This window comes from Eulemur rufifrons, chromosome 15, assembly GCF_041146395.1.
Source record: "Eulemur rufifrons isolate Redbay chromosome 15, OSU_ERuf_1, whole genome shotgun sequence".
Classification (NCBI taxonomy): Eukaryota; Metazoa; Chordata; class Mammalia; order Primates; family Lemuridae; genus Eulemur; species Eulemur rufifrons.
The window spans coordinates 7,214,683-7,236,396 of NC_090997.1; the positions used below are offsets into that span (position 1 = coordinate 7,214,683).

The 21,714-nt window shown below is 41.7% G+C and overlaps 1 protein-coding gene across 1 annotated transcript in view; it reads left to right on the plus strand.

Annotated features, from left to right (window-relative positions):
- The window catches only part of CMTR1 (cap methyltransferase 1), a 48,287-nt gene that overhangs the window by 16,200 nt on the left and 10,373 nt on the right, over positions 1-21,714 (plus strand). The window contains exons 6-14 of the mRNA XM_069487795.1: positions 8-79; positions 1,217-1,311; positions 1,473-1,545; positions 6,047-6,245; positions 7,375-7,493; positions 9,461-9,557; positions 9,842-9,974; positions 10,714-10,893; positions 21,543-21,599. Of these exons, the coding sequence (XP_069343896.1) occupies positions 8-79; positions 1,217-1,311; positions 1,473-1,545; positions 6,047-6,245; positions 7,375-7,493; positions 9,461-9,557; positions 9,842-9,974; positions 10,714-10,893; positions 21,543-21,599 (1,025 nt within the window). The remainder of the gene's footprint in view (positions 1-7; positions 80-1,216; positions 1,312-1,472; positions 1,546-6,046; positions 6,246-7,374; positions 7,494-9,460; positions 9,558-9,841; positions 9,975-10,713; positions 10,894-21,542; positions 21,600-21,714) is intronic.

The following is a 21,714-nucleotide window of genomic DNA, read 5'->3' on the forward strand; positions in this document are numbered from 1 at the left end:
CCTGTAGAGAAAGATGATCATTGAAGATGAAACAGAGTTTTGTGGGGAAGAGCTGCTTCACAGTGTGTTGCAGTGTAAGGTAAGACCTTGTGGCCAGAGCCGGACCTGAAAACCTCGTGTGAGGTGATTTGCTGAGCATTTCCATTTCTCCTTTTGGGTTGGTTGTGATTTTTCCTGGAGATCAGATGTGTAGCTTGGGTCATATCCTCAAGTTGTCCTTTTCCTGGTGACTGTGCTGCCTTGTAGTATTATGCTGTCCCTGTGGTCCTTAAGGTTAAGTGGATCCTTAACCTTAAGGGGTTGACTCATCGTAATCTTGAGGGGCCCTGGTGTAGTGAAAGGTTTGGAATCATTCTTTAGCACTGAATAGACCTAGAGTCAACTCCTAGTTCTGCAGCTCTTTTGCTGTGTGATCTTGGGCCAGTTGCTTTAGTTTCTCTGAGTTTGAGTGTCCTCATCTACAAAATGGAGAGAAAATACTTCTCAGGGTTGTTGTCAGAGTTAAGTGAAATAGTGGGTATGATGTTAACCCCCCTCCCTCGATATTAATACTTTTTGGCCCAATTGTGGGTCAGGGAGCACATTGCCTGGGGCAGAATGAGCCAGGGAAACTCTGAGGAGGAAATGAGTTGGAGAGCAAGGAAGGCCTCAGACCAGCCTCACAGGGTTGGGAATGTCTAAAAGGTGACTGGAACTCAGGTGACGTGAGGATCTCTTTTTCCAGAGAGGAAGGTGGTGAGGGGAGTTTGAAGGGAGAAGGGGTCTCTACTGTGTGGTAGGTGCCTTTAGAAAACCCTGGTCTTGGTTTGTTTCCCCTCTGAGTGAGCCCCAGTCAAGTAAGCCTTGATATCAGAACTTCGGTTGCTTGGAAAGTTGCTCCTGGCGTGGAGTGGGGAGGCAGATTTGCCGTGAGGAGTAGCAAGGCCCAGAGGTGGTTCTGTGTGTAGCAACAGGTGCTATTTTTTAACCACTTGCCATGTGCCAGGCCCCTGCTTACATTTTGTTTTTTACCATTTTATAGGCAAAGTAGTTGAGGGTCAGAGAGATTGAGCAACCTGTCTAGGGTCACACAATTAGTCATTTCAGAGCTGAGACGCCGCAGGAGCCTAGCTCCTCAGAGGGCTCTCAGTTAGGCTCTGCAGCCCTTAAGAGCCCTGTGCCATCCTGGAGGGGCTGAGAAGACGCTCACCTTGAGGTTCTGATTCTCTCTGGACAGAGTGTGTTTGATGTCTTGGATGGGGAGGAGATGCGGCGAGCTCGGACTCGGGCCAATCCCTACGAGATGATCCGAGGAGTCTTCTTCCTAAACAGGTTTGCTGATGTTTCTCTCCCCTCTCTTGGCACAACTGCTCCCCATTTTCATTTGAGCCTCACCTTTCTATATCTGTTGGTAGTGAGCTGTACATTTAAAAAATAAATTTCCACTCCTGAGCTCCCCCTGAGTTGCACTTTTCTATCTTGCTTTGTTGCAGGGCAGCAATGAAGATGGCTAACATGGATTTTGTGTTTGATCGCATGTTCACAAATCCACGGGACTCTTGTGGGGTGAGAACAAGATTCTGCTTCTGAATTCGTGGTGCTAAGTGGGCTGAAGCTTCAGTGGCTTGGAAATTGCCATTTTTTCAATGCCAGGAGAATATTCCTGCTATGTGATAGAGATATTTTGCTTTGAGCTCCTCAGATAGAGTCCCACAGTACTCCTGTGTTCCCAGGAGTGCCCCAATAAGCAGTTTTCTCTGGGCAACTGCTTTAGTCCCAGAGTTCCAGTCCCTAAATTCTGTAGATCCTGTTGTTCACTCCCATTGGAGGTGGGCAGGACGTGCAGCAGTGGAGAAGGGACATTCCTGGGCAAAATCAACAGCTGTAGCATCTATAGGCCTAGGAAGCAGGAAGGCGAGGCCAGGAGTTAGGGCCTGTGCCGCCCTCCTGCATTTATCAAACATATATGCATCCAGCCCTGCTTTTTGCCAGGTACTGGATATATCATTTTGAATGAGATAGATGGGACCCCTGTTCCCATGCTACTTACATGGGAACTTCAGAGAACGTTCTGGTGGATTTGAGAGCTGGTAAGGTGCATGTTTGGGATGTTTGTAAAGCCTCTCTTACTCACTGGAGTTTGGAGGCCACTTACCACCAGGGAACTTTAGCCTTCCTCCTTTCTACCATGGAGGTAGACTGGAAAGGTGAGTACCGTTGTTAAAGCAAGCTTATTTTCCAAATTGAAACCTGTGACGTCATCTGCTTTGGATGCAGTTTCTGATATGAGAGGGGAATGCTCTGGGAAATGTGGTTTGTTGAATGAAATGTGGGCATTTTCACTGGTCTGTTTAAAATCAGTATCGTGTCTGAAAATCTAGTCTGTATTGCTGGGGTGCGGTGGAGAGAGATGCAGCACTCATGAAGCAGGAAGCATCTCTTAACTTCATACCTTTTTCCAGCCTCAGCTGCCTCATTCTGAAATAAGCCCTGCTAACCTGCCGGAGGGCTGGGGTAGAACCAAAAGGCTCTTAAGATCTAGTCCAGCTGTAAGATTTGTGACTCCAGACTGGGCCACTTTCCCTTCTTGCCTCTCTGAACAAGCTTTTTGTGGATCATAATTATGAGGCTTTGGCCCTTCTCAGAAAGTGGTAGAGCAAAATGATTTTCTACTCTGCTGCATCTCATTTCTCTGAACACAGACCCTCCGTAGTGATAGAGAAAGGAAAAGGGAAATTTCATTCTCGAATTCCCCTCAGGGTTTCAAAGCATTCTTACCCAGTCCTAGTAAGTTAGTTTTCTGTGACAGTGACAGGGCCAAGAGCCAGCTAGCCCCAAACCTGTTTATGCTTCACTCACCCTCATTCCACTAGACCCCCTGATTATACACTGGCTAAAGAAACTTATTTCCAAGTTCTTTAATGTTTCAGCTCCACCTACCTAACTGCTTCCTCCGTGCTGGCAAAGCTGGCATGTAGACCCCTCTCGCCTTTGCCATTGTTCTCTCCCAGGTCTCCCTCCCCATTTCCCACTACCAGCAGGCAGCACAAAAGGCCTTTTGGAATTAGCATCTTGAGAAAATTAGGTTGATATAATGTTGATTTAATTTTCTGAGCTCCCAATGATTTCCTTTAAACCCCTGCCTGGCAGAGGAGCTCTGTCAAGCTGATGGGAAGTCACAGCGTCTTTTTGGGCTTTTGAATGTAAATGCCTCTAGCAGCTGGTATCTGGTTATTGCTTTTTGCTGTCATGAAAATGAAGTAGGCACCGGGGTTGTACCATTCAGGTCGAGGGTGGAGATGTTAGCTACATAGGAGAAGGCAGCCGTGTTTGTAACGCTTCAGGCAGCTTCTTGACCTGAATTGATTGTTAGTGGCCATGGAGAATTGCCCTTTCAAAGATGTTTCTCTACACTCCACTGTAAAAAATGATTTCTCTCGAGCCCCTGGTGTTTTCTTCTCTCTTTTCATCTCTGTTTTCCCCTGAGGACCAGAGTGACAGCCAAGCCCAGCAGGCTTGGTGTGGTTTTCAGGCGAACAGAGACACTAGAGCAGTCCCCAGCAGAGGAGGGAGTGGCTGAAGACCCAGGCACACAACCAGGTTTGCTAGTGGCTCTTGGATCAGGCGAATTATAGAATAAGAGCAGGAAAACTTGAAGCTTGGAGTGTGGGGAGGTTGGGAGGTGGTAATGCGGGCAGTCGAGGGTAGGGGTAGACTCTGAAGTTTTTAAATAGGTCTCTGGTGCTGCAGGTTGTAAAAGGAGAAAAAGGACTGGTGGGGGCGGGGAGAAGGAAATTGTAAACAAGAATTGGAAGAGACAAGGGAGACAAGGGAAATTAGATCCTTAGGGTTTGTGGAAGCGTATTATAAACCGTTACATTATGTCAGGGATTTGTGTGCCTAGGAATGTTGTTGAGGTAAGAAAACATTGTGAAACCTTTCAGAAGACAAAAACTGAATGTAGATCTTGAATCCTACAACAGCCTTGAGAAATACCTATATTAGTCCCAATTTACAGTTGAGGAAAGCTGGAGCTTAATGACTAAATTGTGTGCTTGCCCTTGACTGCCCAGCCAGGAAGTGGCAGAGCTGGGAACTCTAGCTGCCCTTCCTGTGAAGAGACCTCCTGGCCATGGCCTGTGAGGGCCACACATTTCAGAATCACAGAATGAGATCATATCCGTGCCGTCTTTTCAGAGACGAGAGGCTGTCATTGATCATTCCCCATGCTTCCCCCAGTCTTCCTTTGGACCAGTGGTTCACTCAGAGAGGCTGGAGCCTGGGGCTCCATGGCCAATGGTAAGGAGCAGTGTTTTCCCTCTGCAGCCTGTGCAGGCTTAAACTCGTGACCCCTGCCTCGTCACCACTGTGCTGGCTTGAAGGTGCTACATAATGTTCTTGGTAAATGCCATTAGGTCTTTTGTGTGCAAATGAATATAATCCCAAAATATGAGTAATTGATGGCTCAGGAACAAAGGATGCTGGGTACAGTAGTGGGGAAGGGGGGAAGGAACTGATATGTCCCAGCATGCCTGGGGTGGGCTTGTCACAGGATGATGAAATTTATTTTTAGCTAAAGTCACTTTCTCTAGAGACTTTTTTACTATTTTGATGAAGCCAGATAGCTATCATCAGAGGCAAGGCCCTTGTCACCTAAAAGTGACTGGGTTGTAGACATTAGTATGTCTATTTCGTTCTTCTAACTGTTTCCCCTAAAGCTTTCTGATCTTTATCTAGCAGTTGCAGAACTCTAGACAAGCACTTGGCCGTGCCAAACCTGTAGAGAGGGAAGGCTGAGGTCCCCAAGCCCCTTACTGCTAAATGTTCATCACAGTTCCAGGCCAACCATAGTCCTCTGCGGTCACCTACTTGTAGAACTCAACCTTTTGGACCAGTGCAGAGGGTCCATCCTCTCTGCTGTGGAGAGTGGGCAGAATTCACTGTCTAGAGCTCAGGTGTGGGTAAGAGCATCTCTAGCATATGGACCAGTTCTGGGTTCAGCATTTGAGGTTGAGATAAAGCTGTTCGAGGGGCCAAAAATGTAATCACGTCAAGATTCAAATGAGTATTGTTGTTTAGTCAGTCCCGAGGGGGGTGGGCACTCTGAGGGTTGACTGGAACACCAGTATTTGCTTCCCTCCCTGCCTTGTCAGCTTCCCACTGCGCGCTGCCCAAGCCTCCCTGGCTGGCACTGGGCAAAGGCAGGAGAAGGAGGATGGGAGTGCAAAAAAGGAGGGAGACCAAATGAATGTGGTGTCTTAGATTAGATTCTGGAACAGAAAAGGATGCTAGTGAAATCTAAGCGAAGTCTGGAATTTAGTTAATCGTGATGTGCCAATGTTGGTTTCTTAGTTTTGACAAATGTACCATGGTTATGTAAGGTGTTAACAAAACTGGAAACTGGGTGGGGGCTATAGGAACTCTGTACTTCTTGGCAACTTTTCTGTAAATCCAAAATTATTCTAAAAAAGTTAATTGGGGAAAAAAAAAAAGGAGGAGGAGAGCCAAGGAGGAAGGGGAGAAAGGAAGGCGGATCCCGTGGTCTGGAAAGGCAAGTCCTTATAGATGGGAGGAGGTGACATTAGAGCCCCCCAGACTTTGGCTGGACAGGAAGACCTGAGTTTCGAGGTCAGGCTGACTGGATTCTGATTTAACTTTCTTGCAGACTGGTTGTGAACAGGTTACTTTGTGACTTTGTGTCTCGGTGCCTCTTTTCCCCTATCTGTAATGTGGGGCATACAGCATCTATTCTGCTCAGTGGGACTCTGGAAAGAGAGGATATGGTGAGGAAAAGACTCTGAGAATAAAAAAATACATATTCAGATACCCACGAAGATGTTTTTATTAGGAGTCTAAGGTAGGCCTCATTGTGTGATAGGTATTCTAGGTATTTTAAGGGTGGGTTGGGCGATAATCATAGAAGATACACTTCCTGGGGTGTTGTGGCCCTGGCAGGGGCTCTGGATTATACTTGCCGAAAGGCTTCTTTTACTCTCCCTGCGTTCTCCTTCCTGTTCCCAATTGAGCCATCTTTCCTTCCTCCCTTGTCCTCCACTTGGCTTTGCAGAAGCTGCTGGTGAAGGACAGGGAAGCTGAGCTGCTGTACTTTGCTGACGTCTGCGCAGGCCCAGGAGGCTTCTCAGAGTATGTGCTGTGGAGGAAGAAGTGGCACGCAAAGGGCTTTGGAATGACTCTGAAGGGTCCTAACGACTTCAAGCTAGAGGACTTCTACTCTGCCTCCAGTGAACTCTTCGAACCCTACTATGGTAGGGACACTGAGGAGGGGGTACTAGGAGGTATGAGGGACATCCCCTCTGTGGGGACTTCAGGTTGGAAGCAGCTGTTATCCACATGCTGTGTTTTGTTTCCTAGGTCTCTTTGCCTGGGATTCACAGTCCATGTCATGAGGGTCTTTGTTCCCTCTGGACCCTCTGGACTGTCCCTTTTTTTTTTTTTTTTTTGAGACAGAGTCTCACTCTGTTACCTGGGCTAGAGTGCCATGGCGTCTGCCTAGCTCACAGCAACCTCAAACTCCTGGGCTCAAGTGATCCTCCTGCCTCAGCCTCCCGAGTAGCTGGGACTACAGGCATGTGCCACCATGCCTGGCTAATTTTTCTATGTATATTTTTTTAGCTGTCCATATAATTTCTTTCTATTTTTAGTAGAGACGGGGGTCTCGCTCTTGCTCAGGCTGGTCTCGAACTCCTGAGCTCAAACAATCCGCCCACCTTGGCCTCCCAGAATGCTAGGATTACAGGCGTGAGCCACCGTGCCCAGCCTGGACTGTCCCTTTTTAACCCAGGCCTGCAGAATACAGGTCAGACACTCTGCTCGGCAAACTCTCATCAAAGCCATATTAATTCCTCCTTTCAGGAGCACTCTTCTCTTGTGGTGGCAGAAGATAATGAAACTGCCTGATCTCTGGCTGAGAGCTGGCAGGGTTATTAAGAAATATAAACCCCACACACATCTCCAGCCTTGTGTGCCACATGTGGAATGGGCTGGGTATCAGACAGCTCAGCAGCCCCACAGCAGTCCTTCTACTCTGTCTTGATTGCTGTGATTTGGCAGCAAACCCTAAGTGCTTTCATAGCAGTCTTTATTTAAAATCTGATATTGGTTCCTATATGTGTTTTAAACACAACTTGGGTCTTAAAGAGAAGGGCGCTGTTTCAGTTGATGACTCTTGGCTGGCCAACTCCTTTTGAACCCTGGTTTATTATAGCAGGGCACTGTTCTTCTTCCTGGTCCATCACTGTAAGGCAGCCTTGCAGGATGGGCCTCAGGTCTCCAGACTCAACCTGATGCCTGTGTTCACTATCCCAGAGTGCTTGTGTCCCAGCTCCTGGCATATGTAAGGCAGATGAGCTCACTGTGAATCTTGTGTCCTGCCAGGTGAGGGTGGGATTGATGGAGATGGAGATATCACCCGCCCAGAGAACATCTCTGCTTTTCGGAATTTTGTCCTGGATAACACAGATCGCAAGGGTGTCCACTTTCTGATGGCTGATGGGGTAGGTAACCTTTTCTCCATAGAGTGATGCATTAGGGATTTGTTATTTTAGAGGTTTGAGAATTGTTTTTGTTTTATTTGGTCCTTTAACTGTCCCCTGAAGATAGTAATCCACTATTCAGATAGTCTGGAATGTGCATTTTTATTATTTTTGTCCGTATTTTATATGATAATTTTGTAAAGACTGTGATGTTGTGGATACCTTTGCCTGGAGCAAGGTGGAACTTGTTAGCTGACTTTGTCAAAGGGCCTTGATTTGCTGTGAGACATGGGGAGGCAAGGACCACAACTACAATCAACTGGGCAAAACTGAATGGGAAGAACATTTCCATCATTTGTCATCTTGGTTTTGCTCCCGGTGGAGGCTGTCTACATGTGGCCACTCCTAATCTGACACATGGCCATATAACCAAAGACAACAGCTTAAGGGAATCCATGGGAGACTCAGTTGCTAAAGTGAATATTCAAGGGGCTTTGTCTTTGGGTGGTTGCTTGAGACAGAGAGGGGAGCCTGTTGCAGCTATGTGGAGCAGAAGTTTTCACGCAGACATCTGATACTACAGGTAGTCCTTTCTGGAGTGAGCCACCACTTACCCTGGAGGAAGGACAGACACATGTGGCAGTTGCCTCAGGGTCCGCTAGCTAGAGTTGAGAAAAGCCTCTGGGGCTCTTAAGGTGCACACACACTTAGCTGTGTGCGAAGTGAAGGATGGCAGGCAGGATGTCAGCATGGCATCTGAAGATGCCCTGGCTCACCAAAGCGCTGTGCATAGCAGGGAACAACAGGCTTGGTGCTGGCAGTGGGGGAAGGGCTGCTGTGACTGGGCAGACGTGGGGGTCTGATAGCACCATCGTGCTTGTGAGGCAGCCATTGCAGCGTGGCAGCGAGAGGTGCAAACTGAAGGATTGTCTTTCTGCTCCAGCAATGTAGAGGGGTGACCTGGGCTTTTCTTTTTTTTAATTGACCTTATAATCAGGCATGCATTTAGAGAAGCATCTATAAGTCTGGAAGACATTGCTAAACATTTTTGATCCTGAGTCCTTTAGCTGTTACTTTTGTAAGACTGAGTCAGGGAGACCTGGCCTGGCTGGCGCCAGTTTAACAGAAGCCAGCCTCCTTTTTAAAAAAATTTTAAGTTGTTAAAAAAAAAAAAAAAGTAACATAAAATTTATCATCTTAATCATTTTTAAGGGTGTACTTTCCAGTAATGTTAAGTATATTCACTATTGTGGAACCAATTTTCAGACGTTTTTCATTTTGCAAAACTGAAACTATTCCCATTCAGCTTTCCCCCTCTTTACTTTTATGTAAGCTTGGCTCTCTGCTCCCTGCTGGGATCTCACAAGGAGGGAGATCATACTCTGGGAATAGCATCACATATTCTTTGAGGGAAGAGGCTCCATGGTCTTAGGACAGGAAAGGGGGTATTGGTCAACAGAGAGAGATATTACTGTCACTACCAAAGTTAGCTTTTCTCCTGTCATCAGACGGGCCCAGTCAGTAGTCAGCGCTGTGGATTAGTGGCCCAAACAGAGTGTTCCCAGTACACTTACTTCCTGGTCTTGTTGGGACGCACCAGAGCATTCTGTTTCCTATCTTGTGGTTGACCTGTGACTAGCCAATATTTTGCCTGTGTTTTGCCTTACTCTTCCTTGGATTCTCACAGGGGTTTAAACATTTTCTGGACCATCTCCTTGGAAAAGCAGACTTGGGTCTATCCCCTGAGAGGGATAGAGCAGGAAAGCGGCACTGGCCCCGTAGTTAAGCCTGGATTCTAGTGCTCACTCCATCTGTAATGCGCCATGTGACCTTGCCAAAGTACCTTAAACACAGCTGTGTCTTGATCAGGAGCATGGTAGAGAGCAGCGAAGACACTTGAAGAACTCTCGATGAAGATTAGATAGGGATGTTCTTCTCAGTCCTCATCATCTCTCTTTCCTACCCTAATCCTTGTGCTCTTGTTTCAGGGTTTCTCGGTGGAGGGGCAGGAGAACCTGCAGGAGATCCTCAGCAAGCAGCTACTGCTGTGTCAGTTCCTCATGGCACTGTCCATTGTCCGGACAGGTGACACTTCCTCAGCCATCCCCTCGCCCCAGGACCCACTAAAGGCCCTATTGGACAAGCATGTACCGGGGTTGGCTGGGAGGTTAAAATCTGCTTGTATCAGGTGACAGGTGGCTAAATGAGGACTTTAGGGAAGAAGAAAGGGCAATAGAATCCTCAAAGTCTAAAGCCGATTCTCTCCCTCAGATTGTCTCTGACTTAAAATGGATTTACTCCCCGAGACTACCTTATCCATCTCCAGGAACAGACCCACTGATTGCTTTTGGTTTTTCTGTTTAATCCAGGAGGCCACTTCATCTGTAAAACCTTTGACCTGTTCACACCGTTCAGTGTGGGGCTTATCTACCTACTGTACTGCTGCTTTGAACGAGTATGTCTCTTCAAGCCCATTACCAGCCGTCCTGCCAACTCAGAGAGGTGAGGCCTTTGTCTCTATTTCAGCCAGACCAGCTGGCTAAATGTCAGAACAGCAAATCCCATTGCATGTCTCTGGCATGACCTCTCAAGCTACATTAAAAACATTGACTGTAAAGCTGCGGTTAGAGCCAGTAGGAGTCAGCATTCTTGCATCCTACTGGTTCTGTGTTGTGTCAGGTCAGCCTCTCCCTTCTCCACAAATCTTACTTTCCACACTTATGTGGGGTATTCTTAGCTTGGCTCAGGAGAAGGTGACCAGTAATAGTGACACTTGGAGGGACATGGGCTGGGAAGGGGCAAGGAGACCACTATCCAGAGGCACTGCTGGCATCCCAGGTGGGACATAGTGCCCACACACCAGGTGAGAGAAAATACAACCGAGAGAATTGCCAGGTGGCTTGTTAAAAACACACACTTCTGGGCTCCGTCCTTGGAGAATCTGATTCATTAGGTCTGTATTTTAACCGGCTCCCCAGGTGGTGGTGATTCAGCCTGTCTGGCACAGGGCAGTTGGGATCCACCGCCACAGAGAGTGGAGATACAGCCTAACATGAAAGGGAAGGATTAGAGTTGAACTTTTGCCGCACAAAGAGTCTGTGCTGTTCTTTGTGCATAGACTTAAGACTTAAGGTTGAACAGGGAAGCTGTTTAGCTTTGGGTCTCCACAGGGGGTTTGGTGGAAAGGGATGTGTGGGGAGAAAGCCTTTGCTCAGTGGAGTGACAGGGTGTCTCCTGCCAGATATGTGGTGTGCAAGGGCCTGAAGGTGGGCATCGATGATGTTCGGGATTACCTCTTCTCAGTGAATATTAAACTCAACCAGCTGCGGAACACGGATTCCGATGTCAACCTGGTGGTCCCCTTGGAGGTGATCAAGGGAGACCAAGAATTTACTGACTACATGACACGGTCCAATGAGAGGTAAGCCAACTGGGTGTTTTTTGCTGTCACCACTAGAGTATTAAGGAAGACCAGAGAATGAAGGACTAAATGACTGGCTCTTGGTATCACTTTGTCAATCCTGACAAATTGGTAACTGGGTTTGGTCTGCTGGTTCCAGGGCTCCCTGGGACTTTGGTTATTTTGGGGACCCCCATCCTGCTGCCATGCCCTGTCCCAAGGGTCGCAGATGGGTGCCTAGCTGGTGTAGGCCTGCCCACAGGAGCCTGAGTATGATAGTGAAACCTTACAGAGAGCAGCCTGTGTCCCTCGAGGCAGGAGTAATTTCCCTTTAATTACTGTTGTTTGTAAAAGACCATCATGGTGGTTGCCTTGTGAAGTCCAGTGTTGGGAGGCAGGAGATGGATAGACTTTGCCAGTTCGTGAGTTCCCCAGATGGTGATCTGAATGCTGTTTTCTTTACCTTCTTTGTTTTCCCCACTCCCTATTTAGTGGTAATAATCTAAAGTTGTGACATTTGGCTCAGTTTTTTCTGTGGGTAGGCCTTAGTAAAAAGTTTTTTGAGGTAGGTTGGAGAGTTGTATAGTAGCAATGAATCAATCGAAAGTGCTCTTTGGGGGCCAAACAGGTGTTGGAAAGGCCATACCTAAGGGTCCAATCTCAAGTCTCCCAGAAAAGTTTGAAGGTATAGGTGGCCCTGGAGAATCATAGAAGGGGAGGAAGTCTTTATCCTGTTCTTAGTTTTCCAGCATCCCCTGGTATTTTAACTTTCCACTGTATTACCATATTAGCTCTCTCATCTTGATAGTATTGCTAGGCACCAAGGTGGAGCAGACACTAAACTTCAGCATGTTACAGATGAGGAAACAGGCCCAGGGGCCTGCCTAGCTAGGGCTTTGTAACACTTCTGGGCTACATAGCACTTCTTTTTGCTGCACCATGCTGCCATCTGCTACAGGTGTGCACGGACACATGGCAGAACTGGATTTCTTTTCAGTGCTTCCAACAGCATAGAGTGCTTAAGTCACCCTATAACCAACCACTTTTCTTTCTTTTTTAAAAAAACTGAGGTATAATTTCATAAGTGAAATGCACATCTTATATATGTCAATCAGGTTTTTTTTTTTTTTTTTTTTTTTGAGACAGAGTCTCACTCTGTTGCCCAGGCTAGAGTGCTGTGGCATCAGCCTAGCTCACAGCAGCCTCAAACTCCTGGGCTCAAGCGATCCGCCTGCCTCAGCCTCCCGAGTAGCTGGGACTACAAGCATGCGCCACCATGCCCAGCTAACTTTTTCTATATATTTTTAGTTGGCCAGATAATTTCTTTCTATTTTTAGTAGAGATGGGGTCTCGCTCTTGCTCAGGCTGGTCTCGAACTCCTGAGCTCAAACAATCTACCCCCCTTGGCCTCCTAAGTGCTAGGATTACAGGCATGAGCCACCACGCCTGGCCTGTCAATCAGTTTTGACAAATGCATATATCCATTGTAGCCTACATCCGTATTAAGATAAAAAAAATTTCTATCACCTCAGTAAGCTTCTTTGTGCCCCTGTTTAGTCAACCCCATAGTAACTCCTCTTCTGCTTTTTGTCATCATATATTATTAAATAGTTTTGCCTGTTCTAGAACTTTGTATAAATGGAATCATATAGTGTGCACTTTTGTGTCTGGCCTTTTTCTTGACCAAAATGTTTTTGAGATTCATTCATTTTGTGTTAGTTTGGATTTTTTTTTTTTTTTTTGCTGAGTAGTATTCCATTATATGGATATACTATATACTATATATATATCCTTATATAGTGTTGATGGCCACTTGAACTATTTCCAGTTTGGGCCTATTATGAATAAAGCTGCTACAAACATTCTTGTACAAAACTTTTGGTGGAGGCTGGGTGCGATGGCCCACGCCTGTAATCCTAGCACTCTGGGAGGCCGAGGCAGGAGGATTGCTTGAGGTCAGGAGTTCGAGAATAGCCTGAGCAAGAGCAAGACCCCGTCTCTCCTAAAAATAGAAAAAATTAGTCGGGCATGGTGGCACGTGTCTGTAGTCTCAGCTACTTGGGAGGCTGAGGCAGGAGGATCACTTGAGCCTCAGAGTTAAGGCTGCAGTGAGCTATGATCACACCACTACACTGTTGTCCAGCCTGGGCAACAAAGTGAGACGCTGTCTCTAAATAAATACGTACTTACTTTCAGTGGACAAATGTTTTTATTTCTCTTGGATAAATACCTCAGAGTGGGAAATTCTGGATCATTGGGTAGATGTATGTTTAACTATTTAAAAATGCCATACAGTTTTCTAAAGTGGTTGTACTGTTTTATATTCCCTCTAATGAAGTATGAAGTTTTTGTTGCTCTACATTTTTGCCAGCATTTGATATTGTCAGTTTTTTCCTTTTTAGCCATTCTATTGGGATATAGTGTTATATAATTGTGGTTTTAATTTGTATTTCTGTGATGACTAATGATGTTAAACCCTTTTTTGTATGCTTATTTGCTACTTGTGTATCATCTTTTATGAAGTTTCTAAGTCTTTTGACCATTTAAAAATTTATTTGTCTTTTTATTAAGTTATAGGAATTATTTGTATATTCTAGATATAAGTCCTGTGTCAAATATGTGTGTCCTGAATATTTTTCCCCAGTCTGTGACTTGTCTATTCATTTTCTGAATGGTGTCTTTTGATAATAAAATGTTTAAAAAATTTTTTGAGTTCTTATTATTTGCTTATTGTGGTTAAATATACATAGCATAAAATTTACCATATTAACCATTTTAAAATGTGCCATTCAGTGGAATTAAGTACATTCACATTGTTGTGCAACCATCATCACTATACACTGTAGAGAACTTTTTCATCTTTTTCAAATAGAAACTCAATGCCCATTAAACAGTAACTCCCCATCTCTCCCTTCCCTCAGCCCCTGGTAACTTCTCTTATACTTTCTGTGTCTATTAATTTGCCTATTCTAGGTATCTTATATAATAGAATCATATAATAATTATCCTTTTTTATCTGGCTTATTTTACTTAGTGTAATATTTCCAAAGTTCATCTTGTAGCATGTGTTAGAATTTCATTCCCTTTTAAGGCTGAATATTATTCCATTGTATGTATGTACTATATTTTGTTTATCCAGTCATCTGTTTTGAATTGTTTCTACCTTTTAGCTATTGTGAATAATAGTGCTATGAACATTGGTGTGCAAGTGTCTGTTTGAGTTCTTGCTTTCAGTTCTTTTGAGATATATCTAGAGGTGGAAATGCTAGATCATATGGTGCTTATTTTCTAGAGGAAGCACCATACTGTTTTCCACTGTGGCTGTACCATTTTACATCAGCATTGTACAAGGGTTCCAGTTTTCATATTCTTACAAATAGTTGTTTTTTCTGTTTTTTTAATAATAGCCATCCTAATGTATGTGAAATGGTATCTCATTGTGGTTTTGATTCGCATTTCTTAAAGGGTACTGATGTTTGAGCATCTTTTCATGTGCTTATGAGCCTTTGAATGTCTTCTTTGGAGAAATGTCTATTCAAGTCCTTTGTCCATTTTTTAATTGGGTTTTTAGGTTGTTGAATTATAAGAGTTCTTTATATATTCTGGATATTAACCCCTTATCAGATTTTTTATTTGAAAATATTATTTCATATTCTGTTAGGTTGTTTTTCACTCTATTGACTCTGTCCTTTGATGCACAGTTTTGAATTTTGATGTAGTCCAATTTAGCTAATTTTTCTTTTATTACCTATGCTTTTGGTGTCATATCCAGGAAATCATTGCTAATGTCATAAAGCTTTCCCCTATATTTTCTTCTAAAAGTTTTATGATTTTTAGCTCTTATGTTGTTTGATCCATTTTTAGTTAATTTTTGTATATAGTGTTAGGTTAAGGGTTCAACTTTCTTCTTTTGCACGTGGATATCCAGTTTTCCCAACACCATTTGTTGAAAAAACTGCTCTTTCCCCATTGAATGGCCTTGGCACCCTTGTGAAAAATCATTTGGCCATATATGTAAGAGTTTATTTCTGAGCTCTCTATTCTGTTCCATTGGTTTATGTGTCTGTCTTTATGACAGAATCACATGGTTTTTGATTACTGTAGCTTTGTATTTTTTTTTTTTTTTTTTTTTCTTTGTTGAGACAGAGTCTCACTTTGTTGCCCAGGCTAGAGTGAGTGCCGTGGCGTCAGCTTAGCTCACAGCAACCTCAGACTCCTCGGCTTAAGCGATCCTACTGCCTCAGCCTCCCGAGTAGCTGGGACTACAGGCATGCGCCACTATGCCCGGCTAATTTTTTCTATATAGATTTTTAGTTGTCCATATAATGTCTTTCCATTTTTAGTAGAGACGGGGTCTCGCTCAGGCTGGTCTCGAACTCCTGACCTTGAGCAATCCACCCGCCTCGGCCTCCCAGAGTGCTAGGATTACAGGCGTGAGCCACCACGCCCGGCCATGCTTTGTATTTTTTAAATCAAGAAGTGAGAGTTTTCCAACTTTGCTTATCATTTTCAAGATTGTTTTTGGCTATTTGGGGTCCCTTGAGATTCCATCCGAATTTTAGGATGGGTTTTCCTATTTCTACAAAAACTATCATTGGGATTTTGAAAGGGATTGCATTGAATCTGTAGGTTACTTTGGGTATTATTGTCATCTTAACAATAGTAAGTCTTCCAGTCCATGAACATGAGATCTTTTTATTTATTTATGTCATCTTTAATTTCTTTCAAAATTGTTTTGTAATTTCCAGTGTACAAGTCTTTCACATCTTCATTTTAATGTATTCTTAAGTATTTTGTTCTCTTTGATGTTATTGTAAATGGAATTGTTTTCTTAATTTCCTCTTGGGAGTATTCACTATTAGTGTATAGCAGTGTGACTGATTTTTGTACATTGATGATGTATCCTATAAGTAGCATTTATTAACCAGTAAATGAATTCATTTATTAGTTATAACCATTTTTTTTTTTTGTGGAAACTTTAGAGTTTTCTACATATAAGATCATGCCAATGATGAAGTGAGATAATTTTACTTCTTTCCAATTTAGATACCTAGAAGTTTTAAATTGTGAGGAAATCCAATTTATTAATTTTTCTCTGTAGGTTAGTCATTTTTGTTTTCTCTCTAAAGAATCTTTGCCTACACTAAAGTCATGAAAATATTATCCAGTTTTTATATAGAAGGTTTATAGTTTTAGCTTTTATGTTAACGTCTGTGATATGCCTGAAATTAATTTTTGTTTATTATGTGACAATAGGGGTCAAGGTTCTTTTTTTCCTTACAGATATCCAGTTGTTCCAGCTCCACTTACTGAAAATACTTTACTTTTCCCATTTAATTTCTTTGGTACCCTTGTTGAAAACTATTTGACTGAACATGTGTGAGTCTAATTCAGGGCTCTCTGTTCTGTTTTATTAATCTATTTGTCCTTTTGCCAGTACCATACTGTCGAGATAACTGTACCTTGACAAAAGAAGTTTGAAATGAGGGTAGTGTATGTTCCTCAGCTTTGTTCTTCTTTTTCAATATTGTTTTAGCTAGTCTAGGTTTTATATTTCCATATGCAAAATTCCAAATTTTAGAATCAGCTTGTCACTTTCTTCAAAAAGCCTGCTGGAGTTTTGATAGTGATTACATTGAATTTATTTGCCAGTTTGGGGGGAATGGACATCTTAACAATGTTGAATCTTCCCATCCATGAGCAAGCAGTATCAATCCATTTATTTATATTGTCTTTACTGTCTCTCAGCAATGTTTTCAGTATAGAGGTCCTACATGTTTTTTGTTAAATTTATCCCTAAGAATTTTATGGGTGTGGGTGCTATTGTAAATGGTATTTTTAAAATTTCATTTTCCAATTGCTGATTGCTGGTATATGGAAATATAATTGATTTTTATATATTGACTGTATGCTGTGAGAATCCTTAATTTACTTAGATTTTGGTAGGTTCCTTAAGATTTTTTGCCTACAAAATCATGTCTTTTGCAGATAAAGACAGTCTTATTCTTTTCTTTTCAATTGGTATGCCTTTTATTTCTTTTTCTTATCTTATTGCACTGACTAGTTTCTCTAGTATGATGTTGAATTAAAGTGATGAGAGCAGACACCCTTGCCTTGTTCTTCATTTTAAGTAGAAAGTGCTTAAACAAGGCCGGGCGCGGTGGCTCACGCCTGTAATCCTAGCACTCTGGGAGGCCGAGGTGGGCGGATCGTTTGAGCTCAGGAGTTCAAGACCAGCCTGAGCAAGAGCGAGACCCCATCTCTACTAAAAATAGAAAGAAATTATATGGACAGCTAAAAATATATATAGAAAAAATTAGCCGGGCATGGTGGCGCATGCCTGTAGTCCCAGCTACTCGGGAGGCTGAGACAGGAGGATCGCTTGAGTTCAGGAGTTTGAGGTTGCTGTGAGCTAGGCTGATGCCACGGCACTCACTCTAGCCTGGGCAACAGAGTGAGACTCTGTCTCAAAAAAAAAAAAAAAAAAAAAGAAAGTGCTTAAACATTAAGTATGATGTATAAGTTAGCTGTATGTTTTTTGGCTGGGCACAATGGCTCATGCTTGTAATCCCAGCACTTTGGGAGGCTGAGGCAGGCGGATCATTGAGGCCAGGAGTTCGAGACCAGCCTGAGCAACTTAGAGCGATCCCATCTAGGAGTTCAAGGCTATAGTGAGCTATGATCATGCCACTGCATTCCAGCCTGAGCGACCAAGTGAGACCCTGTTTCAATTAAAAAAAAAGTATGATGTTAGCTGAATGCTTTTGGTAGATGTCCTTTATCAGCTTGACAAATTTTTTTTTTTTTTTCTTGAGACAGAGTCGTTGCCTGGGCTAGAGTGCCGTGGCATCAGCCTAGCTCACAGCAACCTCAAACTCCTGGGCTCAAGCAATCCTCCTGCCTCAGCCTCCTGAGTAGCTGGGACTACAAGCATGCGCCACCATGTCCAGCTAATTTTTTCTATATATTTTTTTAGCTGTCCAGATAATTTCTTTCTATTTTTAGTAGAGATGGGATCTCGCTCTTGCTCAGGCTGGTCTTGAACTCCTGACCTCGAGCGATCCTCCCGCCTCAGCCTCCCAGAGTGTTAGGATTACAGGCGTGAGCCACCACGCCCAGCCCAAATTTTTTTTCTATACCTAGTTTGCTGAGAGTTTTTGATCATGAATGGTTGTTTAATTTTGTCAAATACCTTTTCTGTATCTATAGAAATTATCATGATTTTTCTTCTTTATTCCAATAATATATGCAATGAATTACATTGAATGATTTTCCAATAGTAAACAAATCTTGCATTTTGGGGATAAACTCCAGTTGATCATGATATATTCACTTTTATATATTTCTATATTTGATTTACTAACTTTATTAAGGATTTTTGTGTCTATGTTCATGAGGAATATTAGTCTCTAGTTGTGTATTGTTTTGAAGTCCTTGTCTGGTTTTAGTATCATTGTTATGCTGGTCTCATAAAATGGCTTGAGAAGTATTTCTTCTTCTTTAATTTTCTTAAATAATTTATGTAAGATTGGTAGTTTTTATTTTTTAAATCTTTAATAGAACATACACCAGTGGAGCTGTTTGAGCCTGGAGTTTGTTTTATGGGAAGTTTTAAAAATTTAATCTTTTACAGATATAGGGCTCTTTAGATTTTCTGGGGTTTTTTTGTGTGTATGTGTGTGTATATGTGTTTTCACTGAATTTGTGTTTTTCAGTTAATTGTCCATTTCATCTAAGGTGTTGAATTTATTGGCATGAAGTTATTAATAATGTCACCTTCTCTTTCCATGCCTGTAGGAACTCTAATACTATTCCTTCTTTCATTCTTTATGCTGGTGTTATGTTTTCTCTTTTATTCTTAACCAGTTTTGCTAGAAGTTAGCACTTTTATTAATATTTTAAAGAATGAACTTCTTACCTCGTTGATTTTATTGTGTTTTCTTTTTATGAGTTTCCACCCTTATTTTTATTTCCTTCATTCTAATTACTTTGGGCTTACTTTACTCTTCTTTTTTTTTAGCTGCATTGATTTTAGATGTTTCTTCTTTTCACTCATATGTATATAATTTTTTAATGCTACAAATTTCCCTTTAAGGACTACTATAGCTGAATCTCCTATATTTTGTTGTGTGTCTTTTCATTATCATATAGTTTAAATAGTTTTAAACTTTTGCCTGTGATATGTTCGATTCATGGATTATATATATGTGTGGTATTTATTATACAGATAATTTGGAATTTTCAAGGTATTGATTAGATTTAACCTCTTCATTCACACAGAATGTACTCTATGATTTTGATCCTTTGAAATTTATTGAGGTTTATTTTATGGCCCATTATATGCTCTATCTTGGTGAATATTCCAACTGTCACTGTTCAGTATAGTGATCTATAAATAAATTTTAATTTGGTCAAGTTGGTTCCTAGTGTTTTTCAAATCGTCTATATCTTAACTGATATTTTGACTACTTATTCTATCAATTAGTATGAGGGCTGTTAAACTATGATTATTGATTTGTCTGTTTTTCCTTTAGTTTTGTCAGGTTTTATTTCATCTATTTGGGATCTTTGTTATTAGGCATGTACACATTTAAGATTGTTTTGTCTTCTTGATGAATGGACCTTTTAACATTATGAAATAATCTTATTTATCTCTAGTAATACTCTTTGTCTTAAAGTCTGCTTTATCTGATTTTAATATAGCCATATCAGCTTTCCTTAGCTTAGTGTTTGCATGGGCTTTTTCTGTCCTTCTGTCTTTGTCTTTATGATTAAATGTGTTTCTTGTAGACACATGTAGTTAAAGCTTAGCTTTTTGTGTCCAGTCTGGATAAAAATCTCAGCCCTTTTAATTGGAGTGGTTAGTACATTTACATTGAGTGTAATTATTAATGTTGAGGTTTAAATCCCCTATTTTGGTTGTTTGATTTCTCTTTATTCTGTCTGCTCTTTGTTCCTCTGTTCTTTTCTTCTGTCCTTTTTTTTGGGTGGGGACTAATTCAGTATTTTTTAGTATTCCTTTTATCTCCTTGGGTTTTTTTTTAAAATGTCTTTTGTGTTATGTTTTAGTTGTTGCTCTAGAGATTACAGTATGCATCTTTAATTTATCATAGTCTACCTTCCAAAAATATTCTACCGCTTTATTAACCCAACTTAATATTATTGTATTTTTACTTTTAGCAGTTTATAGTCTTTTAAGGAGATTTAAAGATATACACACACATACATATCTAATTTTTTTTAAGCCCCCTTAATTATTTACTGACGTACTGGTGTTCTTCATTCCTTCCTATAAAACCAGATTTCTATTTGGAATCATTTCCCTTCAGACTAAAGAATTTCTTTTAGCCTGTTTTTGTAGTGTGAGTCTTTTGGAGACCAGTTCCTTCAGCATTTGTCTATTTAAAAATGTATTTATTTTCCTTTCATTTTTAAAGGATATTTTCACTGGATATGGAATTTGAGGTTGACATTTTTTTTTTCTTTTAGCACTTTAAAGATACTATTTCATGGTTCTCTGCCTCCTTTGTTTCTGATGAGAAGTCAACCATTATTCTTATTGTTTTCCTAAATGTCATGTGTCTTTTTTCCTCTGGCTGCTTTCAAGATTTTCTCTTTATTTTTAGCAGGTTGACCTTGATACATTTATGTGTGGTTTTCTTTGTTATTTATTCTGCTTGTGGTTCACTGACCTGGGATCTGTGGATTGATTTCATTCATCAATTTGGGAAATTTCTTAGCCATTATGTTGTTGATTTTTTTTTTATTCTTTCCTCTACTTCTGGGACTCCATTTGTATTTATGTTAAGCAGTATTTTTATTGTCCCAAATAAAAATAAAATTGATCTGTCATGTTTTTTTCACTTTTTTCCTCTTTATGTTTCAGTTTCAGTTCTGTTCTCCTGTCTGTCTTCAAGTTCACTGATTGCTTCCTCTACCATGTTCAGTATTTTAAAGCCCATCAAAATAATGATCCATCTCAAATATAATACTTTTCATTTCTAAAGTTTTTATTTGCCTTTTAAAAGTATAGTTTCTGTATCTTTGCTGAAATTCTCTATCTTTTTATTCATGTCATCCACCTTTTCCACTAGATCTTTTAACATGTTTATCACAGTTATTTGAACAGCCGTAGCTGAGGATGCCAACGTTTGGGCCATCTGTGGGTTTTGTTCTGTTGGACTCCTTTCCCTCTTGTCAATGGGTCACATTATCTTTCTTCATAACATGTCTCATCATAATTTTTTTTAAGTGCCAGCCATTGTGTTTAAAAGAGCAGTGGAGACTAAAGTAGAAAGGGTGGCTATTAGTGTAGATGAATTGTGTCAGTGTAGTCAGTTAGTTGAACGGGGTCTGGGCTTGGCTCTTGCTTTATAAATAATCAATTCACCACTACTTTCAAATTATTTAAGGGTGGGATCAGACTTTCCTTTTAGTAGGACTTGGAATCTGCATGTCTGGAGGGTTTTACTCTGTTCTGCTCTACCCTCTACTAAGCCGCATATAATTGCACCTTGGGAGTGGGCGCAGGGGAGGTAGTTCTCTCTCAACTCTCCAGCCCTTCCCCCAAATATAGATGGCCACTGCTCTGGTTAAACTTCTCTGACTTGATGTCCTTTGGCTGTCTTTTTTGGTAATCTTGGGATCAAATAATTTTTTTTTTCTTCTAGCCACTGTAGTCTGCAGATCAAAGCTCTGGCCAAAATCCATGCCTTTGTTCAAGACACGTGAGTGTTGCCCACTTTTCAGAATTCACTTATTCAAGGGAAGATTTACTTTGCTCCTCCCTTAAACTGGTTCTTTTTTTCATCTTAACAAACATTTAAAAACACCTACTCTTTT